The following is a 25304-nucleotide window of genomic DNA, read 5'->3' on the forward strand; positions in this document are numbered from 1 at the left end:
AATTGTCTTCAATAGATGACTAACTCTTTGGGTCTTGTGTGAAATAGAGTGCTGCAGAATTCGATGGCCGCTACCCAGGAAGACCACGGCCCCATCCTTCACTATCGGATCGAAATGTCCATTTTCTACATCGTCTACTTCATCGTTTTCCCTTTCTTTTTCGTCAACATCTTCGTAGCTCTCATTATTATCACCTTCCAGGAACAGGGTGAGGCTGAACTTCAAGATGGAGAAATAGACAAAAATCAGGTATACATTTTTGGGAGGGGAAAAAATTTGCCACACATTCTCTCGTCTTTTCTACCCGTTTCATCATCGCTATACATGAAATGTTGACCCTTGAACTGACAATTCGATCGTACTAGAAATCGTGCATCGATTTCGCCATCCAAGCCAAGCCGCTGGAGCGTTACATGCCCAAAGATCGCGAGAGCTTCAAGTACAAGATCTGGCGGGTGGTCGTGTCGACTCCGTTCGAGTATTTCATCATGACGCTCATCGTCCTCAACACGCTGCTCCTCATGATGAAGGTACGTGCTGCTAAGACTCTTTCTCTCTCTCTCTCTCTCTCTCTCTCGAGCCGATCTGATGAAACTTGTCGGAACAATTTTCGGACGAGTCTGTCATGTGAACATAAATGTCATCAGTGGACAGTAATGGACATCGAATATCGTGTAACATGATAACCAACGTCGACCCTTAACATCAGGAGAAAAGTAATATTTAAATACTTAGGGCTTATACGCTAATTAGTGTTATAATCAAGTAGGTCCGGCGCAATATATAGCCGCACGATTCTGGCGTTGTTTCTCTCTGTCATGCTTGTTCTTTTCACGTCGCATGTTTTGCAAACAACAAAATAGCCATGGCATGAGTCAACCAAAATGAGTGTTAAATGCGTTCTCGGACACTTGCCAATAATAACGAATGAATGCGGTACTCCTTTGATTCGGGGAGTAGTATATACAAAATTCGCCTCACCATTGATTCAGCATGTCGTGTGTAAAAGGACTAAACACTTGTGCAAGTGAAATGGGATGCAATTGAATGAATTCCGACTCTCCATCGCCCTCCCCTAATCCTCTTTAGCGATGTCGCTGATGTCAAGAAACACGTCGTTGTGTTCCGCCTGCTATGAGCATACGTCATAGAATAGAACAATGCACTTAGTTTAAATTTTTTTCGTGTATGAGGAATGTTGCGTGTGCATGCGCAGTGCATCGAATAGAGAATGAATAAGTGCCCGCACATCCGTTAATTACCAATATCATTTTTTTGTTTTTTGTTTCGATGAATGTGAATTTTGAAGGAACATGCCGTCTCACTATTGACAAATAATTCGTTACTGTCTGCAATTATTATGCAAATGGTAGGCAAATAGCATGCAAATGCAGATTTGTGGAACAACTTGTTTTGTTCCCCACAAAAAAAAAAAAACAAACAAAAAAAAAACGGTCGTCTTTACCCGATCGTTTTCAAGCCCAAAAATTTCCTATTTATTTATTTTTGATTCAATTTGTGTGGTATGGCGTTTGAGATTAAAAAGAAAATCGGCGTTTGGAAAATCGTATAATTTAGACTTCTTTCAATTTTGGCCGGTTGAGTTATTTTTTGATTTCTTGAGTTTCATTTTGTGAAAACCTCGATTTAATTCAACATCAATCTTCCATAATTTTGTATAGCTTGTGTGCGTCGCAGGGCATGTATCCTGCACTTGTGTTCGTGTGCACTTGTTCATTCTTTATATATTTTCTCTTATTTGATTTTTTAATTTGCCTGTCTCCGTGTAATTTCATTAATACGTACCAACAATTGAATAAGCGTCAGTCGTCCTTTTTCGATAGCCTCATTCAGTAGAATGGGAAACGCAGTTAATTTAGTGTCAAGTTCTCAGGGCAAAACAAAACAACAACAACAACAACAAAACAAAAAAACGAAAAATAGGTTTGGTTTCCCATTGGAGGGTTTCGGTTATACGTTAGCTTCGAATCCCACTCTGAATTCGTTTGAATCTATTAATATCTCGCAAAGCCTTAAAACACGATTCGTTCCAGTGTTTTCAATAGCAGGTATTTTCTACGAAAATTGCAACTTTCAGATCCTATATGGTTTCCAATAACTCAGTTAGTCAATCAAATGTAGAAGAAAATGTTGAAACGCTGCGTTGTAATAATTTTTCTTATCTATTGGCCCATCATCTAATGCGAATTGAAACCAAAAAAGAAAAACAGTGTAGCCATCACGCAACGTCCTTTTGTGCTATGCTGTGGAGCTTGAGGTGTACATTTGCTGAATTCTTTGATGAATGATGTCAACTCTTTTGCTTTGTCCGACACGCGATGCCTTTCCATCATCCATCCACCTCTCTGACCCTCGTTCTTCTTCAACCTTGTCCTTGCCAACCAAAAATGTCCTGCTGGTGTAACGTCGGCGCCGCGCGATTTACATTACAGTACTACAAGCAGAGCGTCCTGTACAAGGAGACGCTACATTACATGAATACAGCCTTCACCGCACTGTTTAGCATTGAGTGTATGCTAAAAATCATCTCGTTTGGAGTGAGGGTAAGCCGATCGAGTGCCATCCTTTCTAAAAAACAAAACAAAACAAAACAAAACAAAACAAACAGGAGATCTCACCCTTGACCCCACGAACCAAGACACCCCCAGCCCTAAATTCCTCCATCAAAGTTCCACTATCGTTTTGAAAAAAAGTCAATAACTGGAAAAGCACTCATCTTTTTTAGCGCCATTGCGGATTCAAATAACGTAACAATTGGGATATAATATGGGGTGGAGACTGCGGATCAAAATCGGCCTGCCGAGTGTCAAAAAAGTAGATTTTTTAAAAATAAAATGAGATAACTAATATACGGGGTCATGCTTAGCAGCTGGATGACTCTTCTGTGGTGTATCCAGCAGTCATTATTGTGGGCTTATGTCTCGATATTCGCTTTAGACGGTCTCGACGGGATCTGACTATTTTGTGATCTATAATTCTATAATAACTCTACACGTACGTGTCAATTTAGTCGCACTGTTACGTCTCAGTTTTGTCAAAGTCCGAGTTTTCTTCTATTCTTTCTCTCACTTGACCTTTCCGTCTCACTCGCGCTTTTTCTCTCGTCTCTTTTTGCATATACTTCTCATTTTCTATCTCAACGTCGATTCAATTTCTATACACCACCTATCATTTTTCTCTCCCACCCGATTTTCAGTTCTTTCTTAAATTCTTGTTTTTTTCATTCCTTTTTTATTCCCTTTTTTTTTTTAAACATTTCCCGTACCTGATGTACACGACGACTTACGGAGGACCTTTGCGTCATGCGTCGCTATCGTTTCGCCCCGTTTCGCCTCATAGTGCCGTGCAAAAAACCGGCACCTGTACATAATAACCACCAAGCCCCAAAAACTAGTTTATCTATATTTATTTTTTAATTATTATCGTTCTGTAGCATCCTCATTGAGAAATAATGGCATCAAAAGCATTACATGGTCACCACACATGCATGTACCGTTCATTTCTGTGTCTCGTGTTTTGTCCATCGTCCAAGTTTTTCATTTCCGAAGACCATTTGCTCATTTCCTTTTTGTTTTGCAGTTAGTTTTACGGCGCACTTTTCAGGCAAAAAGATGTAGCTAGAGTAAAGAACGAAATTATCTCAATTCAAGTAAAAAAAAAAAATTTTTTTGACCAAGTAATAAAAAAGAAATCAAGAAAAAACAAAACAAAAGAGCTTCACGTTTTATTTCGAAATTTCAATTATTTACGTTTTTTACATAAAAATTTTACTTCATATTCATCAAGTTAAATCGGTGACTGGTGCGTGCCGGTCTCGCTGTGAGCTGTAAAGTAACCTGAAATGACGAAGCCATTACACACAGTGAAACCAAATCGAAAAGTACACATGGTCTGCACAAGTTGCTTTTAGCTTTTGTTAATCTTGGCATCTAGATAAATAGAGATCGAAAAATTGGATAGTTACCAGTTAGAATCCCATTTGTGAATGCATGTCACGCGTTACACGATGTAGGCACATAGCACCAATAGTCGAAACAACAATTACAACAACAACAAAAGAAACAGGATGTACTTACTACCTCAGTATTGGATTTTTTCTGTCAACAAAAATTTCTTAAATATTTTCATTTAACCGGGAAATGATTTGATAATTAATGGATTGGTTTGTTCTCAATCTTTCGCCCCTCTCTTTTCCTCTCCAATTCCTTTCCCCACTTCTTTTTCGTTGTTTATTTCTATTGAATTTTGTATGATTTTATTCGGTTGGGGGGTTGCACCCGCTCCCGTTCGTATTGCTATATTCTCTCCATTTTTTTTTTTTTCTTTTTTTTTTTTTTGTTTTAAATTGTCGGTCATTTAATTGGGTTTGGATTTTATTTGGGTTTCCTGATTGTTTTCGTTTCAATCACGACCCTGTGGCGGTTTCCCGTGACCCCGGTTGTCTCTCGACCTCACGCGCATTTCCTTTTCCTGAACCTGAAAAAAACAAACAAACCCCTTTCCGTATATACCACAACTACGCCATTGCTACCGCAGTACTACGAGGCCCCCCCTGCACTTGTCGACATCCTGGCCTACATGAATCTTATCTTTACCATGCTCTTCTCGCTCGAATGTATACTCAAACTTGCTGCTTTCGGAATCAAGGTACATTCGTATTATTTGCGCCGTTCAAAAGCCTCTACCTCCTCGATTCACCTTCATACACCCTGTCGATGGTTATTCCATTATTACCTTCTATATATCCTTACATATATACTATTCACTTTCGTCAGATTTTCCAGACGGAAATATTTCGATTCATTCGCTTCCGCCAATTTTTATTAATTTTTTTGTCTTTAAATTACGTTTTATTTTGAATTGGGAATCCGAGTCTCCCCAGGAGTTGGTATTCACGTTCCCTCTTCTTTTCACCCTTAATATGTTTGATTCCTCCTCTGCGATCAACCACTTGGAATATATCAACTGACAGACGTTCGCTTGGACTTTGACAAGGCACTCTTAACTTTTCTACACCAGATTCGATTCAATAATATGAAGCACGATAGAAGGAATACATAAAAGCTGTTGAGTCGTCATTTTATATCTCTTCGAAGCGATTTTGGATACATCCCTCATATCTCCTTCCTCTCTCTCTCTCTCTCATCTCTCTCTCTCTCTCTCTCTCACTCATTCACTCACTATACCTGCCTCTCTATTTTACTCCTTTCCATGTGTCTTGTTTCTCGACCAGATGTTACCGCCTCATTTTTTAATTTCGATTTCTAAAAAACATCTTTTTTCTTCCTCACTCGGACTTGCTTTTCGCCTAAAGAATTTTTTCAAAGACCCTTGGAACACGTTCGATTTCGTGACTGTCGTCGGCAGCATTATTGACGCACTCGTCGTCGAATTCGGGGTAAATACTTTGCGCCGCTCGATTGACCTCGTCCACTTCGACGGAAGGATTGAATTTGAATTTGAATTTGTCGACGCCAATTAGGAAAATTTCATCAACGTCGGTTTTCTACGGTTATTCCGAGCAGCCCGTTTGATCAAACTTCTCCGCCAAGGCTATACAATCCGCATTCTTTTATGGACGTTTGTACAGTCGTTCAAGGTCAGTTATATCCTTTTCATTCGTGTATTAACTGATGCGTACGTACCGGTTATTCTAATTATTCTAATTATTTTTTATTCTTACTCTAGGCTTTGCCTTACGTATGCTTGTTAATAGCCATGTTGTTTTTCATCTACGCCATCATCGGCATGCAGGTATGTGATTCATCGCGATTAGTGCCATAAAGGTGGTATCGTATTTTATAAAATGTCTAATCACTTATACTGGGTTAGCAAAATTTCAATGGGTTGTCATTAATAAGCGGTGATCAATTTCAATTCGATCTGCGATCGTCCATGGGTCTTGGATAAATAACCAGTATCAAAACATGTCTGTGCGTATATGTATAATAAGGTTTTCGGAAATCTTCATCTGGATCCGGACTCTTCTGTCAACCGCCACAACAACTTTCAGTCTTTCATAGGCGGTCTCTTACTTCTCTTTCGGTAAACTGACGAGACAATATAACCCAGCGCGAAAATCCCCTTTAATATCAAAATCAGCCCAGTAGACACAGTTGATGAAATGATTAGCTATGCGATGGCCGGAAATTCTGTATGAATATTGTGTTAATTTAGCTCGACTATTATTGCCTGTTGACCTTTGGATATGCTCGGTTGACAATTTTGGTATGCATCGAATCACCTTACATATCATCTAATTTATTGATTGATTGATTTTTTATTTTTATTTTTATTTTTTTTTTACATACTGTACGGTAGAAGGCGGCCTCAGTTGATTAGTTGACTTATTCGTATTTTCTATATCTGTGATGGCTCGGAACAATTTATTGATCATACGTCACAAGGCTAGTGATCTATCTACTCTGTATATAGTGTGATTCTATTTGCACCGTCGTGGACTGTTGGATGTTTCTTTTTTAGATCTGACCTAGTAATGAACGGCGAGACACTATTTTGCTTGTATAGGTGTTTGGTAACATATTGCTGGAACCCGGAACGACGCACATTCATCGCCATAACAATTTTCGCAGCTTTATTCAAGGCTTGATGTTGCTTTTCAGGCAAGTAGTCGTCTGCCAGGTTTTCCTTTGACTTTCATGTCTTCTATAAGTTCATAAAAAATACTAGGCCTAATAACGCTCCACTGGAATGACAATGGCCGGTGACGAGAATTATCCATTTCGTTGTCAATATAGCTATCAAAAGAAAAATTTAAACTCATATTGGCGTATTGATGAAACATTAGTCCTTTTCGAACTGACGTTGGAAACGCTAATATAAAACCAAAGATAACAAAAGCAATAAGGAAATGTCTCTGGTTGCATTTTAGCCTAATTTATTGCCCTTATAGTGAAAGCGCATGTGAATTATTTTCGATTTGGAAACAAGTAGAACGCTCGAATTTTTGGAACTTATTTTCGATACAACTGCAAGTAGTACATTTTTTTTTATTTAGATTTGCCTTTATACACCGCATCCGCCTATAGTTCTCTTTCTCTCCCCCCCCCCCATATTACCAAAACATTTCTGTCAGTATTACGCGAATGAATGAGGCAAACCATTAAAATAATATCGTTTTTGAATTGATTCTCGATCGTCGACTATGAAGGTGTGCGACAGGTGAAGCGTGGCCCAATATCATGTTGTCGTGCATCCGTGGTCGCCAGTGCGATCCCAGAGCCCTGAAATTCGAGAATGGCCAGGTCATCGAGGACAAGGAGTGCGGCTCTAATCTGGCCTATGCTTACTTCGTCTCTTTTATCTTCTTTTGTTCATTTCTGGTAGGACCTTTTTGTTTAGTTACAATTGATTTATTATTTTTATTACTTTTTTTAAAAATTTCCCTGCCGCGATCACAGCGACGCAAACGTTTCCTTCCGGAATGATTAACCAATGATTTCATCGTTTGTAGATGTTGAATTTATTCGTGGCCGTTATTATGGACAACTTTGATTACCTTACGCGCGACTCTTCCATTCTTGGCGCTCACCATTTGGATGAGTTTATCCGCATCTGGGCCGAATACGACCCGAACGCAACGTAAATACTCAAAACAAGTTTTAACTTTTTCCTCTATTTGGTGAAAATAATTTCACTCGAATTGTTCTTTGACAGCGGGAAAATCCTTTACACGGAAATGTTTGACATGTTAAAAAATATGGATCCACCACTCGGCTTTGGCAATAAGTGCCCCTATCGCCTTGCTTACAAAAAACTTATTCGTATGAACATGCCAGTGGATGTCGACGGGAAGGTTCAATTCACCTCAACGCTTTTTGCACTCATCCGCGAGAATCTCAGCATCAAAATGAGACCTGGTGGGCCCATTTTTTCCCCTCATCCTTTTATGTGTTTTAGAGACTCATTTTCTCTATTAGTCTATCTGTGATGAAACTTAATGTAGCATTTTTGAAAAAATAATAATTCTATCCATGTTGCAGCTGATGAAATGGACGAAGCGAACCAAGAGCTCCGGGTTACTATCAAGAAAATCTGGCCACTGCAAGCTAAAAAAGTTCTTGACTTGATCATTCCACCGGATAATGGTATGTACAGCTTGTTTAGAAAGCAAAAAGTTAAAAAGCTAAAAAAAAAAAAAAAAAAAAAAAAAATACCGAACGAAATTATGAATTCTTGACTTTGACTGACCCATCGAAATTTTTTGTTTCTATATATTGTCCAATTTAAAGAACTTAATACGGGGAAGTTGACAGTTGGTAAGATCTATGGCGGCTTGCTCATTCTGGAAAACTGGAAGACGACTCGATTTGGACAAATTGAAGCTTCTGCGTCGACGGTATGTTGGTGTGGGCTTATTTGTATGACTACCTTTATTTTTCTTCTTCTTCTTTAATATTTCGACGAACATGGGACCGATTTTTTTAAATTCCTTATATGTAGATCAAGTGTGAGAAACTTGCGTATATATATATCCTTTGGGAAAATTAGGGCTTAACATTATACAGCTACATTTCAAGTACAAATTTTTATGACATAGTTGGAAAACCTGCAGAACGATAGGTTTCATCTGAGAGGATTCTTTGATACTTACCGTCCTTTTGTCCTTTCCCCAGTTTTATCCATAAAACCCATCACGTTAGAGAAACCAGTAGACAACTTCAAAGCTTTAGTCATCATTTCATAACCTATCTACACTCCCCCTGCAGTACGTTTGCTTTTGGAAACATTTGCTTTCATATGGATCCGTTATACCTCTCTCCATCGTCAATGGTACACCTTTTGTACGTCGCTGTTGTAAAGTACACATTCCGTACAGTTTAGCAAGAGCAATTAATCGTCAATTTAGGAGACTATACATTATAGCCTAGTATATTTTTGTTTGCCTCTATAATAGGATTGCCGTCCTTACATAGCTATCTCAGTCTCGGTAGTTGAGTTTCTTGCCTCAGCAGCACAGTGCCAACTTCTCAAGTGAGATGCTGCTTTCTATCTAGTTGATAAACAACGGTTTTTAGAAGCCGCCGCTTATATAGCTACATTTGACAAAAAAACAGTTAAACAAAACTCAAAGACGTCGTTGTTATATACATTTAGACATATTCTAGTGTGAATTGGTTTTATCGTTGTTGCTCAAAACTTGGAAGCCTTTGCTAGACCAAGTGTACCTGTATGCTTCTAATGAGATCCCTTATGTGGAATAATACGGATTCATGGGAAATGTTGTATTTCCAAGTAGGCTAGATTTGAAATCAGTGACTGCGTGATGTGTATACGTTAACTATGTCTTTTGTGTTGATTGTGGACCAGTGATTGTTCATTCATTGTTTTTGTTTTTTTTTTTTTTTTCTTTTTTTCATTTCAGTGTGTGATCCAATGATTTTTATTTAGCCTTTATTTAACTCCGCGTCTCTAATTTGTCTTTTATTTTTTTCTTTATTTATTTCATTCACAAAACACACCGCCTTTTTCTTCCTCTCTTTTTCTCTCTGCATTACGGTGGTTTCGTCGCTCAAATGGATATCTCTTGGTTGGTTGTGCATTTTTCCAGGAGAAGCCGACCACCGCTCAGTGTTCTGCTCCTGAAGCGGTAGTAATCTCAAATCTCAATCGTTTCAAACAAAAAAACCAAAAACCAACAAAATCTCTTCTTCTCGATCTCTGCCATTTCACCCACGCTTGAATATCTCTAAGAACGATTTTTTTTAAAGAGCTTTCTTTTTCTCAGATCCGCTTCAGGCTAAAATAAGAATGTTTATTTTTTGACTATCCTTCAGCTTTGATTTGTACTAGTTATTTATGTGTTTTCAGCTAGTCGGTTGGCAGTAGATAGGATCTTTATTGGCATGCGCTCGTTGAATGTGATCTAAATGTTGCTGTGCATAAGAGTTCTAGAACTAGTTATTGAGTTTCAGTCAACGACTGACGCTTTTAGGACAATTTCAACATGAAAAGCAAATCGAAAAACAGGTAAATGGTCCGTCAAGGGATGGGTTCTATGTTGTTCTATCATCCTTGAAATATTTCGTTCGTTTTCAACCATTATATATTGACTCTCCTTCGAAGGCACATGTTTCATAGCATGATTCAATGGATTGCATGATTTTATCCTTAGTTTAACTTCCATCTCCCTCCCATCCAAACACCGACAGCAAAATCAACAGAAAATAATCTGCAGAAATCAGTTAATTCAGAGGTTTTCTTCCTGAACAGTACCACAACTATTTTTGCATTTGGCGCGATATATAGCCTACACATAGGATATACTTTTTTCTTCTTCTTCTGGATCGATCTGATTCCAATGTACATAATAATATGTCAAATCTTTTTAAAAGCTTAATAATATGAAGCAACTAACTAGTGCTTGTTATACGACAGTTTAAGTTATGCTTATTCTTAAAAAAAAAAACATGCAATTGCCGGTATATTTATGTATACCGTACACAAAAAAAGTGCCGAGAGATATCGCTCGCTAAAGAAATATTTTTCATCAATTGTAATAACTAACGATTCAAAATCGTGAATGAACCACAATTTGAATTTTACAAAAAAAAAAAATAAAAATAAATGCTTATTAAACATTTTAAATGGAGAAGGATCTCTTTTATGAGCGCTCTCATCATCACTATCTTGCCAAAAACTAGATGAATAGGCAATTTTTTTTAAACGCTTTAGACATTTCAAGAGACATTGATTTTGCGTTTGACGGTGGACGTCAAACACAAAGCCAATCGAAAATTCAAAAGGAAAAAAATGTCATGACAATACCATTAAGAATGATGCAAATTTTGCGACATGCTGTCTCACTTTTTTTCTCATAAGCATTATCTATTCTGATTTGCTTGAGTCTTGGTCTTGGTATACCGGTATATTCCTTTTTTTCTTCTACCTTAAAATTTGATTTTCTCTTGTTTGTTTTTTAAATTATCGCCATCAACCCTTGCGACTGGCTCGATTTGGGCCGCAATTCGATACGTAACAACAGAAACAGTCGCTCTTCGAACGCTTAATGGGAAGTATGGCCCGCACGGGCAGCAACAAAGGCTCGCTAAGTCACCCTCATTCCCATTCTCACCCTAATTCCAACTCCGGTTCCACCACCTTGGCAAACCACGGCAGCGGCGGAATTCACCAAGAGGAGAAAGAGGCTAGCACGGTAATCGATCTCATTCCGGGAGCCCCCGCCCCCGATCGCTTCGCCGCAGTTTTCTCCAACCAGCCTAATTCCTCAAGGTAAAACAAATATCACTTCACCTGTGCCTTTACCAACTTCAAACTCAACTGTTTTTCTTTTCTATTGATTTATTGCAGCTCTAACAAGGTGACCTATGGCAGTGATGCCGAATGGACTAAGGCGCATAGAATGACTTGTGACGGTGGTGATAGTGTGGTGTTAGTCAGACGTAGTATTAGACCTAGTAAGCTGTCGACTGGATGGATGTGCAATGACTATAACGTTAGCTACTTACTACAGCAACACGTATCTCTCGAGTAGAACACACAGACAACACACTACAAATTTAATCTTAAAACAACAACGTTTCCTCAACCTTCGGTACTAAATTGAAGGTCTGCATTTCCATTGAATCCACCCTACTTCTTTTTCGACTTGACACAAGTTATTCTCAAAAAACGGCCAAGGCTTGTCATTGGCATTGTTAGTGAAGCAACTCGTACGATTGGAGTCCACTGGTTACCCAACTGTGAACCATTGTGACCATTATTGTAGAATCGTGGACTTGTTATCCCATTCTGTAGCTTAATTTTGTGCTGTTTATCCAGACTGATATACTTCATTCTATTTTGCAACACATTCGACTACGTACAAAAAAAAAAAAAAAAAAAAAAAAATACGCCAAATATTGGTCATCTGCTTTATGAGCTCTTGCCGAGTTCTATAAATCAAAAAAATGACTGGATTTTTGTTCTTTCTTAAAAAATTCAGCCAACTATGAGACTCTTTTGCAATGGAAAAAAGAACTAAGCGAGAAACATTTTTCAGAGACCCTCCAGTCTATATATTTTAGGTTACCTGTTTGTTTGTTGCGTAAAAGGTTACGGTAAGTCACGATTTGATGTTTGCCATTTGATCTTATTAACTTTTTTTTTCAACATTTATTTTCCTTACCATTATTTATATATCCAATAAGAAAATGAGTCTTTACACTTCAAATGATGTTCACCAGGTAGGTGTGTAGCTTGTACAGTATACGGGGCTCTTCTATTTACCTTATTTTTCTTCTCTATTTTCTTACTACATTATTACGCTTTTTTACATCAATCCTACGTCCCTCGTAGTTGGTTTGGGCGCATCTCGGTGTATTATTCGCATACTCATTTTGTACATATTATAGTGGTAGAAAACTTCGAAAAAAATCATTTCCGAGTTTTTGAGCTGAGTTCATTTGTTTTCGCACTTTTGGCAGCTTTATGAGTTGTCGATCCAATGTGGTGAGATCCTCCTGGCAGACGACTTTTAATGGAATGCCCTTTCCCCCTTATTGAAATGTACAGGCCCTGGAGATACTGACGGATCAACTCGATCACCAGCACGATTCACGGCCGCCGTCGGTTGAATCCGCAAGCAAAGTCATGCACCGACTCAAGCCTGAGGGTGAGGCTGGCATGCACCGACCAAACAGCAGGGCCTGGTCACCTTCACCTTGCGCTTTGCGACGATCTCACTCTCCACAACCTCACTACAGGTAATCACAATGAATTAGACATGACGTCGCTTATAGAACACCATAAGGTACGTAAATTATAGCGAATTATAGCAAAATATAGATATTCAGACGGTGGCTGTAATTAACTAAATCTTACTCGATCTTACTAAATCAAATCACTTTGACTCAACATCTTAGTTTCTTTAAGAGGTTAACATGTAATTGTGTCTCATCTTGGCGACATAGGAGAGACATGTCTCCTTTGCCTCCACGGCGGGCGCACGATATTGGTTTCAGCGATGCTGTTTCGGACGTGGTCGACATTGTCAAACACGAAACGAGTCGCAAGGGACGAGCGAGAGGTAATTCCACTCCGACACAACGAAAAATTCATCTCCAAAATGGCCACAGTTGTGTCAAATGCTTGCTTTGTATCGTAGCCAAACTGCGCGGCGACGAGTACAGCCTTTCCCGCTGCCGAACGCCCACACGCCAGGAGAGACACGTTCGCTCTCGGATGATTCATCCTTCGATGGTAATGATTTCATTCTTCCTTTGTAATCGATTTTGAATCAACGCTAATCACTTTATTTGAATGCCTCATTTTCTTTTTGCCTTTTTAGGTTTCGGAATATGACAGACGTCATTATCGATCTGCGTCAAATAGTCCCGACCATTTCGGGGACGAAAGAGTTTCACCCGTCCCTAGCCCAATGCCGGCTCGTTTGCCGTCGATACCTGTCAAACGAGGTTATCGCTCAGCCACCAATAGTCTGGAAGAGAATCTTTCAAGGAGTCCAACGCCTGAGAATCTTCCCTCTTGTAGCAACAATCATGGTTTGGTATGAACTCGATGACAAACTGGATTTCGCAGAGAACACTGCATACGGTTATCTTGTCTTGATGCCAACGAGGGAATTGTTTTGTTACTGTCAGCTTACTGTGTCTCTGACGCGATTTTTTCTCGATAGGTGAAAGAAGGAAGTTTGAGTCAGCATAGTTATCCGACCTTACCCCAACGTCGTAGTGGTGGCAGACGGTTGCCACCGACTCCGAGAAATCCTTCGACGTTGAACTTTGGAGTTGTTGGAGCCGTTGTCATGGCTACTCAACGTGCACCGCATTCGCCGACGTCTGCTCATCTAGGTATTCCAAATGTTTTATTTAAAAAAAAAATAATTATGTGGACTAACCGCCGTCATACGACGAAGTTTCACAATGACGAGACTTGAAACTGTTACCGGAAAAAAAATTTATTTGTCTGACAAATAACCGCTATGCGCTAAATAAAAAAAAAAAAAAAAAAAGGGTTGACGATTTGATTTGATTGAAACAGGTGGAGTGATGGGACCTGGTGGGACCATCAACTTTCCCAAACTAAGTCCTTCACCAACTCATCCTTCTCGAACTCATCATTTGCCAGCCATTCCAAGTGGACAGGTGGGCCGATTGCGAGATCGCTTACCCACATTGCCGGGAGCGTCTCATCCAAGATCAAATAATTGTGGATTGCCCGTTGGCAATGACGACGAAGAAGACTACATGCCAGCACTTCGTATCGAACCGCTAAGTTTCGAACAGGCTCTAGCCATGGGTAGAGGTGTGGGTGGGGTTGGTCGGCAACTGCCAAACGGCTACAAACCCGGCCAGCAAGGTGTCAGTGTTGATTCGCAATTGACGTCGGGTGATCGCAGACTGGTTGATCGGCCTCCGTTGAATCAGCGAACATTATCCAATCGCCCTCTCCAACATCGAGCAGACGAGGGGCGCAGTGATTCAGACGAGGACGATTGGTGTTAAAGCACATCGCCACAGCTTGACATTTTTGAACAAGACAAATACAAAATTCAGATATACCAACCATCGAGTTGATTGGCAATCTTGAGTCATCCATGCTGTTTGTTTTCTTCGCGCTTCAACCCCTCCCCCCTCACATCTCAATCCATTTCTTCAATCCTATTCGATTGGTCCACAACGGCCCCACTGTCCGACTAGGTCAAAGCTAAAAAAAAAATAAAAAAAAAAATAAATAAAAATAGCCTGACCCGTCAAGAGCCTGTGCCTAACCAAACCCCCCATCGCCTGATAAACTTGAGGCCAATATGTCTGTATCGTTGGTGTCGTCAGAGCTGGTGCGTTTGTATCGGTCAGTCGTTTAATGAAGTGTTCATGTGCTTTAATGAAGACTTATGCCAAATTTGTTGACACTTTGTCTTGTGACCTCCCTTTTGTTTATTCATCCCCAGCATTTCCTCTATAATTATCTTTCTCTCTTTCTTCTTACTCTTAATCTCCTCTCTCTCTATTTGATATTTACCTCTGGTAAATGGAAATGTAAGAATTAACCCCAAATTCTACGACGGACCAACATCTTGCATGTAACTCCGACTATTATGTAAACACATAGTAATTTTCTCTTTTGAGCTCTCTTTTTTACAATTACATACCCTGCCACTCATCTCGCCACTGGATTAGTTTGTTTCAAAGGATTCCTTCTCCATCTTTTTCGTCGATGTTTCCTCTCCGATTCCTCAATAGTATGCATATTTAAAAACACATCATGAGTTCATGCAAATTACCACGATCAGCTCTTTCAGTGGTTGGATATGTACCATACATTGAATTTTTAGAGTTTTGTCGTTTGAGAGATTTACTGGTTCATTTCTTGGGTTTGGTGAAGACAAATTCAAATAATTGACCATTCTACGATATTTTTAAAAAATGGAAATTAGTCGAGCAAGACAAAAATCTACATATTTAAGCGACATATCAAGGCACCGAGCGCTTGAGAGTGAGCTACTTCATTTTTGTATGCAAGTATATAATAACCTATTGCCTTGAAATAATTTACCGTTAACTATGTAGCACAAGTTTCAGAACCCAAGAGGTCCTATGAAGAACCTAAGAATAGAAGCTTGATGAGGATAGGGGAAAAAAATGCTTATGTTTTGGTAACTATATGAACTTGAAAAAAGTGATGCAAAATAACGCATATTCTGTAAGGGAATCGACAATTATCACCGATTTATTTCACCTTCAAAGCGGGAACAACTGCATTACAATTCAAGTCAAGTGTTCAAGTTTGTATCGCGGGCACTTTCTTCCACTCCCATCCCGGCATTTGTGAGAATATCGAATTGTGGACGGTTGCTTATCGCACGATAGGTATCCACCCACGATATCTCATCTGGTATAGCACCTTGCGTTCGAAGCCAGGATTCACTTAAAGATCGCCGTAATATATCTTCAGTAATTTCTCTCCAAACGTGAGATAGCAAAAGGCGTGAAAACGAAATTAGAAAATTTTCGTACAACTCAGCACCCAGTTTAAATCCATGCTTTTCAATGGAATCGGCAATCCAAGTTGTCAAATCTGGATCAAGATCATTGAATAGAAATGAAGCTTTGGGGAACTGAGCTGAAAACGAAGGAGTATCAACGTCATCTTTTAACGATTCTACTTCGATAGTTTCATCCTCGTCATCGGAGGCCAAAACGGAACTTCGAAGTTCAGTTTTGGTAAGAGTGGTCGTCTCCTGAGTTAACACTGCTGAGTGGGCCAAAGGTTGTTGTCCAGCTGAAGTCTTAAACCAGCAACACATTGGAGAATACCCCTGCATTCTGCACCAGCTCATTATCATCTTGGTAGTCCAAATGCTTTCACCACTCGTAAAGGAACATTTTTCAAGAGCTAGACGTATAAGTTTGGCACGCGTCCATTCAGCACTTCTTCGCTTTCCTACATCTTTACAAGAAAATTAATTAATAAAACATCGAAAACCAAAAATGATTGCACAGAATAAAAGAACATACTCCAGGAATCAAAGTTTTCTAACGAAGGTGACGTATACGGACGCACAGAACGATAAACGGGATCTTCGGCTTTCGAATTCACCAGGCAAAGATCTCGAGCCAAAACACGAACACAATCTTTCACGTTGCTCCACCTCATTGTGTAAATTTTTTCGAAAACTGCATCATACTGTTTGCGCTCGTTGGCAAATCTGGCTTCACCACTGATTTTCTCGAGCTTATTCGGTTCAGGTTTAAAAGACGTATGCGGCCTTGGAATTGATGCAATAACTTTCCCAAGAACTGGTTGAATAGCATTGGCAGGCGATTCCGTAGTAGCTTTGAGTGCTGGAGAACGCAATAAAGACTCTCCAACTTTGGCGACACGGTATGGTTGCAAGATCACAGCATTTCGAAGAAGAGCCAGTGGGAGCTTGAAAGTTGTCCCATTTTTGTTAAAACAACGAACCAAAACTGAGTTAGTTGCTGGATTAGTTGCTGAATCAGCTATTGAAGAAAACGGCAATGAAGGGGTTGGCGTGATACACGAAGTCGATGTCAAACTCTGAAAGGCATCTCTGAATTCCTCGACATTGGTGCTGACTTTCTGTAGAGATGAACTATTTGCTTTCGGTGTTTCATTCTCCCTTCCAAAGTAGTCGTGATCTTGAATAACAATTTTAGATTCACATACTTGATTTTTTCCTTCGTTAGAACACCAGTTCGACTTATTAGTTTGTTCGCCGATTTCCGTATCATTACTGAATTCCAATAAGGGGCATTCACCCTTTGGTTTTCCATCCTCATGTGCAGTCTCGTTCGAATAGCTCCGGCCAGACACCTGAACATGTTGAGCGACAGCCGCATCGGACGATGTAATTTCTTCGGTACACTGAGGATTATGGAATACGTTTGAATTATGAGTCATCATAGCAAGCGCTTCATTTTCTCCACCGACTCCAATTTTGACAGCAGCCTCATCACCTGGTTCTGATCTTTCTTCCGGATCCCTTTTCATACTTACATGTGAAATATTTTCACCGAATAGCGAACTAATCAATTTTGAGTCGTAAACCATAACGTCAACAATCGTTTCTGCTCCTAATGTTTGAATTCCAGTGTAACTTCGATCAAGTTTCAGATTGTGAATTATGTTCACTGGCTTGCAAAGAGGGTTCTGAAAATGCACTTGAATTCGCAGAGGGAATTCTCCCCATCCACGTCGCGTCACGTGAAATGGATGAGATCTATAAATATATCGAAACGGAAAAAAATTTAATCACAGAAATGAAAACTAAGAAAAATTATTACTTACTCAACATGAATTGTATCGTGAGGGGCATAGCTAGGATGAAGAAAAAAGATTACACGACTGACGAAAGATGACACATTCGGTTCTTCTTTTGGTCCCCGTACGTAAACCTTTGAAAATAATTATTGCAAAATATACATGTTCATGAAGCATAAACTCAATGCCAAAATTGTGTTACCATCCACTTATGACTAGCTGTATCATCTCTTTCTGAAACAGGTATCCATCTAGAAACATTTCCAATAATAAGTTTTTTCTTCAAACAGTGAAGTTCACCACGAACAGGAGCTGCAACAATTCTGTCAGGAAGTTTAGGAGGAATGTATCTGGGAATTTTTAAGCTTTCAGGATTTGCTGAATTTCTTGACACTTCTTCAGTATGTTCAACTGAAGCATTTGTGAAATCTGTCATCTTAACAGGTCTTTTGCCAAGCACATTCTTTACTGCAGGATGCATGGTAGTTTGAGATGCAGAAGGCATGGTACTTTGCTGAAACACGTAACAAACCATTTTGTAATAAAATAAGTGTAATATATTTGAGACTCAAACATGGATATCTTGATATTACTCACTAGAATTTTGGGAGAGAAAAATGACTTGTTGGCTACATATCTTAGTATTTGCAACTTCTGTTGTACTCTTGAAATACATTTGTCAATTTCCAAAATTTCATTGTGCTGCCTACTCACTTCTAGCTCAAAATGATTGTTCAAAATGTGTTTTACACGCTCCCCCAGATGTGTTCTTGCTGAAAACAGAAAAATGTTAAGTTAAGCATGCATAAAAAATAGAATATATATAAAAAACGAATTTAAAAAAATTTGCTACCATTTTCCTCTAAATGCTTCAATCGTTTCCTATCAGGAGGTGCAGCTTCATTGTAATCTGGGTCTTGATCTGTTCTATCTCGTATAGGTAAATTGTGAAGAATAAAATTATGTTGGAAATTGTTCTCCATTTTATACAAAAGAAACAAATTTTTGTTCATATGGTCACTAACATGAGCATAATATTTGTTACTGTTTATCTTTTATAATTATAATTGGATAATAAATCAATAAACTTGAAATGGCCAAATGGGTGAATGTCATAGCCTACTTCAGTTACGGCCACGGAGCACAGATTCACACTCTAGATCATGGCCTACTGAACTAACGGCCACAAGGCATAGATCTCCCCTGTAGTTCAAAGAAAGTCGATTCTCCCAACCACCCTAAGTAGCCGGAGGGCTTTTCTGCACCCGTAGCCATCTTTGCAAGTTGCATGGAACTGTGGAAATCGAAAATATTTCCTTAAAAAAGAAGGAAGGAGGTAAGCGATAAGTAGCCTGGTGGGTATAGCGGTGGATTCTCATAAGGGTAGTATAAGGTTCAAATGTGTGCAAGTCATGTTTCATTTTTAATCATTTTTCCTTGTTTATCTATATTTTTAAAACGAAATAGATGGAATGCCTAGATTCTGTAAAACATGCGAGTTTTTTCTCAATTTTTAAACAAAATCTGAATTTTTTTTTTCTAAGTCCTTGCCAAAGAAAGTCCTTGTTTAAAAAATTACTGGACATAACAGACGTCCGCACTTTCCCTCCTCCCCCTCTCGCCTCTTCGACCCACCCGGGGGATCTCACTTTGAAACACCCCCTCAAAAAGCTGTGACGAGGCCAGGGTCTATGAGGAGGTGGTACCGTCACCCGTGGCGGAATTGGCCGTAAGGCTATAGCTCTGGCAGGATTGCGCAGTTTGGCAACTCGGCATCCGTTACTTTTCTATTCAAATCGAAATAAAAAAATTCGATTAGAAGTTAGAACGCGTTAGAACGTGAGCCATACAGCCTTCACTTCAAAGCAACGCAATGGCAGAACTGGGAAGTACTTTGTTTCATAAACTTTCCCAATTGAAGTATCCTGCTATTTACAAATTCAATCCTTCTTCATTCGATTGGCTTTTTGATAATGACGAGGCTTTTCCCTTTTTACACTGGCTTTGTTCCACAGTTCAGACTACTAATCTCCTCACGGATTTTGAACTGAAAAAGTAAATTAAACTCATCACAAATGAATGTATTTTTTTAAAATAAATTTTATGATTTACTTACATTTCTTAGGTTTGAAAATTTGAAAAAAGAAGGAATTACTATTTTGGAAGGCAAAAGGTTAGCTGAGGCTTACGATAATCATTCTGTAACCATCACATCTGCAGAACTTGAGACTGAAATTGAGGATCTTGAGTCGGTTAAAGAAGCTTTAATTCTTCAAAAGCAAGTTTATGTAAACCAGCTGAACATCTACAAGTATGAAAGACTTATGCTTTGTAAACTTATCAGAATCTGCAATTATAACTTGATTTGATTTCAGTTCTAAAGGAAATATAATCAGCAGAAAAATTGCTGATCTTGACAGCTTGAATGCAGGCTTAGAAATAAAAAATGAAGTTCTTTTGTCAAAATTGAAGTGTACTGATGCAATGGCTAATGAAGTTTTGCAATCTGTTAATGGATTGTCATCACATGTTTTGGAGTTCTTGAATGAAGAAAAACTCTTGTGCCAAAATTCATTTAAAGAGTATTTGGCCTTTGAAGAAGAATGCACAGCCTGTTTGACTAATTACGCTAACAAACAATTTGAACAAGTCTGCATACCTAAAACATTAAAAAACTATGATTTATTAATGGTTAACTTTATTTACAGAAAATGGGGCATATGGGACAAAATTCTGGATTGGAAATGTGTGCTTTCTTACAAATTGGACAGAGCAATTTTAGAGTTCTCTTAGGGCTTGATGAGAAGGCAAGATACACACAAAACTGGGAATTAAATTGCTTGCAGCTACAGTAAGATAATGCAATTTTCAAAACTCCATACAACAGTTCTTATATATACTCTCAACTTTAGGTTGCCATTGGCTGAGGAAGACAGGACTGTAAATGAAACAGAGGTTTCATCACTAACCACAGCTATAGGTATTAGTTACCAAATTCTTGCTACACTAGTTGATGGAAAATTTACTTTAAACCATGTTGATAGGTATTTTTTTTAACTGTAAAAAAAACTGAACATTTTAACAATGGGCTTATTTATCACAACTATATCAATCTTAAACTTTTTAGAGAATACCAGAATTCTTTGGACTTCAAAAGTCTGGTTTACTCTAAAGAATTAGCATCATTGAAGAACTGTGTTAAAAATGCAATTTCTAAAGCCACACAGTTACGCTGTTCTTCTATAATCGTCGGAGACTGTAGCTTAAAACTATTGAGGCAAGATTTTTTTATTGCCAAGCAGAAAGAGTTTCTTTCACTGCTGGTTCAACAATGGGCTAGAGAGCAGTTAGTACTACTTGCTGTAAGGTTTGAAGGCCGACAATTAGAAACATTGCTATCTACCTTAAAACACATTTCTCAGTATCTTCTTGAATCTGATCATCAACTTGTTGAAAGACTTGTAAGTAATATTTCACATGTGTGTTCTTTTTTGGGATCCCTTTTTTGTCCTTATATTTTAGGCTTTAAATGTTTCATTCATATTTAGGTTTCATTGAAACAGTTTGTTGATCTAGAAAAAAGCCTTCACAATAGAAACACAATTCCTAGACATGATGAAGCATCATGCTCAATGAAAACTATATTGGGTCTCCAATACAAACAGGAATGCAGGCAAGACCCTTGGGACTACTCAGAACTAATTAACTTGGCTGTTATTTTGAAAAATCATTTAGAAGAAGCCAAGTCAAATTTAGGGCAACTGAGTAGAATTGTCATAAATCAACAAAAATGCCTGTAAGGATTTTGTCATCTTTGTCTTATGTTTGGTTATTTACATTTATTTGTGTATTCGTAGAGAGCAGCTGGTTTTTAAGTTGGAAGAATTGCTCTTCGGGTTTCCGCTAACGTCTAAGACGCAGAAACCTTCTAATCTACAATTTCTTGATGAAAGAATTGATACTTTGAATGTTGTAAGACGAGACGTTCAAAGTCAGTTGAAACCCTTGAACAGAAAATTCAAAACTAAACAGGTCGTTTTCAAAACTGATCATCTGAACGTACTAGAACGTAGATTATGGACGCTTTTTTACACTGATGTCACATCAATGGTTCATAGAACAAACGCTTTGAATATTAAAATAATTCCCATGTAAAAATTGTATTTCTTTTTCATACTACACAATATCAATGTACCATTTGTTCATCCATTGCTTTGGCCATCCAGTCAGGTGCTACACTAGCAATCTTCTCTATAATATTATTCACTTGATAACACAGTGACTGAATTGAACGATCCCAGGCCGGTAAGACATCACGACCTAAAATTAATCAACATTACATATTTACATTACTGTACTGTAGACAATAAATATCAACTTACTTTCGAAGTGCACGATCGAATCTATCTGATCAATTGAACCGTTCATTCGACCTTCAGTTATCATTTGTGATGCAATTTTCTCAGCTCGAAGAGGATCCACTTCTAACAAAGCTCCCAGTTCCATGAAAGTAATGTTGTTGTACAGTTTACTCGCAGCCAAAAGGTTATGTTCTGTAACAGCACGCTCGAGAATTGAAGAACCTTAAAATAATAATAAAGTGACAGTTTTCAATGAATCAGATGATATAATTACCATCCGCTGTCTTAGCCTTCTGATGAGGTTGCAGGAGTGAATCGAGCTGAACAAGTTCTTTTCGCCTTATAATACGATCGAGATACATTTTCTCCAGAATGCAGTACGCTTGCAACTGTTGACAACGCTCATCCTTAAACAAAGTTGCAAGCATTCTGCTTCTCTGTTGTCCCGCCGATGCTAATATTGTACATATTAATGCATTTCTTAAAGCCGTCATTCGTTCATCGTCATGGATTATGCTTCGGTAAGAGAGCTCATTGTAGCGCTGGGCTGCTTCAATGAATTTACGACGATAATCCAATACTCGAGCATAGCAAACTTTATAATAAACCTGTAGCTGTTCATTTTTTGACTCGGCCTATTTAAATAAATAACAATCTTTAAGCATATTATTTGTTACAGTTAATACAGCTGAATTAATAGTGTTCTCTAAAACCCACAGAAAAGTTATAATACAGTTAACATAAAGAAACTGATTTTTAAATTGCTTATACCTGTAGCAGAGAAGCCCGATTGATAAATGATTCAGCTTGCACTGGGTCATCATCTTCTAAGTAGAGGCGTGCTATTTTCAAGTAAGTCTCCAGTTTGTAGTCCAAGGAGTACTGTCTACAATGTTTGACTTGACAGTGAAATTATCATTTACACAAGTAAATACTAATTGAAAAATTTACTTTTGCCCAGTTTCCAAGGGTATTCCAACTAAGACATTAGCAGCTTCCTTCCAACATTGCTCTCTTTCAAAGATATCTGCCAAATGCTGACGAATGGATGCTACTTGCTCTTCAAAAGATATCACTCGTGGCTGGATTTTCCCTAGAGCAAAACTGCACACAGATTTTCCCATGTCATCTGTCAACTTTGGAACATGACAACTTATTTCAGACAAAATCTGGCGACTAATAACAAGTGAAACATTCTCATGAACAATTGTTTCAATTAAAGCCTTTAAGCCCTCAACGAGTCCTTCACTATCATCTTGGTTCAATATACTTTCTAAGATTAAGCGAAACTTTTCCGCCTGATCCTTATGGAATCCACCTAGGAGAAAATTCGTGAAAATTACACACCTATATATTTACACACACATGCACACATACATATATATAAAACATATGAAATTTTTTTTACCGGAATTCACAAGTGCAGCCAATTGCTGTTTATAGTTGTACATTTTTAGTTTTAACTGAAAAATACTATTAGAACCACAGACTACGAAGTACAAGCATGAAGAAGAATGACAGGAGAAACAACGAACCCAAAATCTGATAATATGCTCTATGCTGAAGCCTGGCTGGCTGGAACTAAACCGCTTGGCGGCGCTATGCGGTGGTAAGGCAGTTTTGCAAAGCAGTGGGAACTGGGAGTGGGAAGGGACAAGGGAAACAAAGATTCAAATAGGCCTAGGCATTTCGAGAACATAAATTCACTTCAGCCTATGTTGAAAATACAATAAAACTTTACTACAGTAGCTAATTTCTGCTAATTTTGTAAACACAAAAATAAAACTGCCCTACCACCGCACAGCGCAGCCAAGTGGATTAGTTCCAGCCAGACTTCAGCCATGGACTATCCATCCATATATAATAAAAGAACAAGCTTTTGGGGGAGGGGCTTATTCATGTGTCAACACAGGCTCCTCCCCCAAAATGGAACATGCCCAAACATGCCCAACACCAGATGCCGTCGCCGTGATGACGCAATCTTCAACAACCAGCATCATCACCAGATGTCTATAGCATCGCCCTCGCCGTGATGACGAAATCTTCAAGTACTGGGCAGATTTCCCACGATTAAATCTATTACGGGCAGATCGTGCTACAGGAAAGCGAATAGAAAAACAGTCCGACTTTACGCTAGACAAAAGCTCCCCGGATTTGAACGGGGCTCAGGTTACTCGTATATAATAAAAGAACAAGCTTTTGGGGGAGGGGCTTATTCATGTCACGCATAATGTGTCAACACAGGCTCCTCCCCCAAAATGGAACATGCCCAAACAAATCACCACCAGATGTCGTCGCCGTGATGACGCAATCTTTGATGACGCAACAACCAGCATCACCACCAGATGTCTATAGCATCGCCTTGGTGACGAAATCTTCAAGTATACTGGGCAGATTTCCCACGATAAAATCTATTACGGGCAGATGATTAAGCTACAGAAAAGCGAATTGCCAAAGAGTCCAACTTTACGCTAGAAAAAAGTTCCCCGGGTTCGAACGGGGCTCAGGTTACTCGTACTCTAACTAAAGGACGGGACTCTTCGGCATTTCCTATATCGGCCATGTAAATTTTTTTCCCGAAAAATCGGAATCAGAATTTAAAAATAACTATTTCATTACCTAATGTTCCTATAGACCTTATTCCAATCAAAAGGTATGGGTCAAGCCGACCCCTTTGCGTCGCGTTGCAGTGTGAAGGGGTGACGTGAACAGCAGATTTTTATTTGGCTCGCCCGATGTGGTTTGCGCATAGGCTTGACGGGTTAATCGCGCCCGAGGGAAGAATAGGGAGGAAAGGAAAGTCTGGTCCCCTCTTTTTTTCATTCTTTCCTTTCCTTTCTTTCCTTCCCACATCCCTGAGTGGGCATTCAAGTCTCCGCCTATGATAGTGGTATTACGTGGGGCGTTGAGGATGGCTTCTATGTTTCCTCTTCTGCACGAGTTCCCGTTTGGGCAGTAAAGGGAAATAATGTCTAGGTGCGTATTGTTTCTAGTTTTTATTGTGACTCCTATTGCTTCTATGTCACTAGATTGGGGGGGAGTGGCAGTGGTGAAGTTTGAATATTTTTTTTAACAAGGATGGCTACTCCACCACCTTGTGTGGGGCGATTTAGTGCGAATGTTTGGTAGGCAGAAAATTGTGCGGTATAATGGTCT

The 25304-nt window shown here is 38.9% G+C and overlaps 4 protein-coding genes across 10 annotated transcripts in view; 2 read left to right on the top strand and 2 right to left on the bottom strand.

The window, feature by feature from the left end:
* LOC124320729 (voltage-dependent calcium channel type A subunit alpha-1-like) overlaps window positions 1–15338 on the top strand; it is a 32953-nt gene extending 17615 nt beyond the window's left edge. For 5 of the 7 annotated variants that reach the window (XM_046783606.1, XM_046783603.1, XM_046783604.1 and 2 more), the window contains 20 exons: window positions 48–249; window positions 366–530; window positions 2454–2564; window positions 5336–5419; window positions 5504–5620; window positions 5710–5775; window positions 5975–6066; window positions 7193–7364; window positions 7496–7623; window positions 7699–7901; window positions 8025–8129; window positions 8274–8380; window positions 11027–11274; window positions 11353–11362; window positions 12556–12746; window positions 12954–13069; window positions 13148–13242; window positions 13331–13549; window positions 13679–13853; window positions 14044–15338. In XM_046783606.1, the coding sequence (XP_046639562.1) occupies window positions 48–249; window positions 366–530; window positions 2454–2564; window positions 5336–5419; window positions 5504–5620; window positions 5710–5775; window positions 5975–6066; window positions 7193–7364; window positions 7496–7623; window positions 7699–7901; window positions 8025–8129; window positions 8274–8380; window positions 11027–11274; window positions 11353–11362; window positions 12556–12746; window positions 12954–13069; window positions 13148–13242; window positions 13331–13549; window positions 13679–13853; window positions 14044–14507 (3070 nt within the window). In that variant the 3' untranslated portion in view covers window positions 14508–15338. Of the gene's footprint in view, window positions 1–47; window positions 250–365; window positions 531–2453; window positions 2565–5335; window positions 5420–5503; window positions 5621–5709; window positions 5776–5974; window positions 6067–6549; window positions 6645–7192; window positions 7365–7495; window positions 7624–7698; window positions 7902–8024; window positions 8130–8273; window positions 8381–11026; window positions 11275–11352; window positions 11363–12555; window positions 12747–12953; window positions 13070–13147; window positions 13243–13330; window positions 13550–13678; window positions 13854–14043 lie in introns of all 7 variants that reach the window. The other 2 variants (XM_046783599.1, XM_046783600.1) reach the window with 1 other exon arrangement.
* Window positions 15339–15701: 363 nt separating this feature from the next.
* On the bottom strand, window positions 15702–19108 carry LOC124320203 (YEATS domain-containing protein 2-like). The gene is made up of 6 exons (XM_046782895.1): window positions 18641–19108; window positions 18385–18560; window positions 17990–18301; window positions 17815–17921; window positions 16521–17746; window positions 15702–16452 (listed from the first exon to the last, which is right to left on the bottom strand). The coding sequence occupies exons 1-6, from the start codon at window positions 18798–18800 to the stop codon at window positions 15776–15778; spliced, it is 2658 nt and encodes an 885-aa protein (XP_046638851.1). The 5' UTR covers window positions 18801–19108; the 3' UTR covers window positions 15702–15775.
* Window positions 19109–19339: 231 nt separating this feature from the next.
* Window positions 19340–21981, top strand: LOC124320204 (HAUS augmin-like complex subunit 3). Its single transcript, XM_046782896.1, has 8 exons — window positions 19340–19842; window positions 19913–20098; window positions 20163–20436; window positions 20496–20638; window positions 20700–20831; window positions 20915–21248; window positions 21336–21583; window positions 21645–21981. Exons 1-8 carry the CDS (start codon window positions 19661–19663, stop codon window positions 21940–21942), a joined length of 1797 nt encoding a protein of 598 aa, XP_046638852.1. The 5' UTR covers window positions 19340–19660; the 3' UTR covers window positions 21943–21981.
* On the bottom strand, window positions 21932–23977 carry LOC124320205 (COP9 signalosome complex subunit 4-like). The gene is made up of 6 exons (XM_046782897.1): window positions 23557–23977; window positions 23100–23466; window positions 22920–23034; window positions 22423–22783; window positions 22170–22370; window positions 21932–22107 (listed from the first exon to the last, which is right to left on the bottom strand). The coding sequence occupies exons 1-6, from the start codon at window positions 23597–23599 to the stop codon at window positions 21974–21976; spliced, it is 1221 nt and encodes a 406-aa protein (XP_046638853.1). The 5' UTR covers window positions 23600–23977; the 3' UTR covers window positions 21932–21973.
* Between the last annotated feature and the right edge of the window lie 1327 nt (window positions 23978–25304).

This window comes from Daphnia pulicaria, chromosome 1, assembly GCF_021234035.1.
Source record: "Daphnia pulicaria isolate SC F1-1A chromosome 1, SC_F0-13Bv2, whole genome shotgun sequence".
In the NCBI taxonomy this organism is placed as follows: Eukaryota; Metazoa; Arthropoda; class Branchiopoda; order Diplostraca; family Daphniidae; genus Daphnia; species Daphnia pulicaria.

Bases quoted from the DNA above. Each gene is read 5' to 3' on its own strand.
- LOC124320203 (XM_046782895.1), bottom strand. From the start codon at position 18,800: ATGAACAAAAATTTGTTTCTTTTGTATAAAATGGAGAACAATTTCCAA. The intron at 17,922-17,989 runs GTAACACAATTT...TTATTTTCAAAG, and splicing joins CAGCTAGTCATAAGTGGATG to GTTTACGTACGGGGACCAAA. The intron at 17,747-17,814 runs GTAAGTAATAAT...ATATATTTATAG, and splicing joins CACGATACAATTCATGTTGA to ATCTCATCCATTTCACGTGA.
- LOC124320204 (XM_046782896.1), top strand. From the start codon at position 19,661: ATGGCAGAACTGGGAAGTACTTTGTTTCATAAACTTTCCCAATTGAAG. The intron at 20,832-20,914 runs GTATTTTTTTTA...TAAACTTTTTAG, and splicing joins ACTTTAAACCATGTTGATAG to AGAATACCAGAATTCTTTGG. The intron at 21,249-21,335 runs GTAAGTAATATT...ATTCATATTTAG, and splicing joins ATCAACTTGTTGAAAGACTT to GTTTCATTGAAACAGTTTGT.
- LOC124320205 (XM_046782897.1), bottom strand. From the start codon at position 23,599: ATGTACAACTATAAACAGCAATTGGCTGCACTTGTGAATTCCG. The intron at 23,035-23,099 runs GTAAATTTTTCA...CAAACATTGTAG, and splicing joins CCCTTGGAAACTGGGCAAAA to ACAGTACTCCTTGGACTACA. The intron at 22,784-22,919 runs GTATAAGCAATT...TTATTTAAATAG, and splicing joins ATCGGGCTTCTCTGCTACAG to GCCGAGTCAAAAAATGAACA.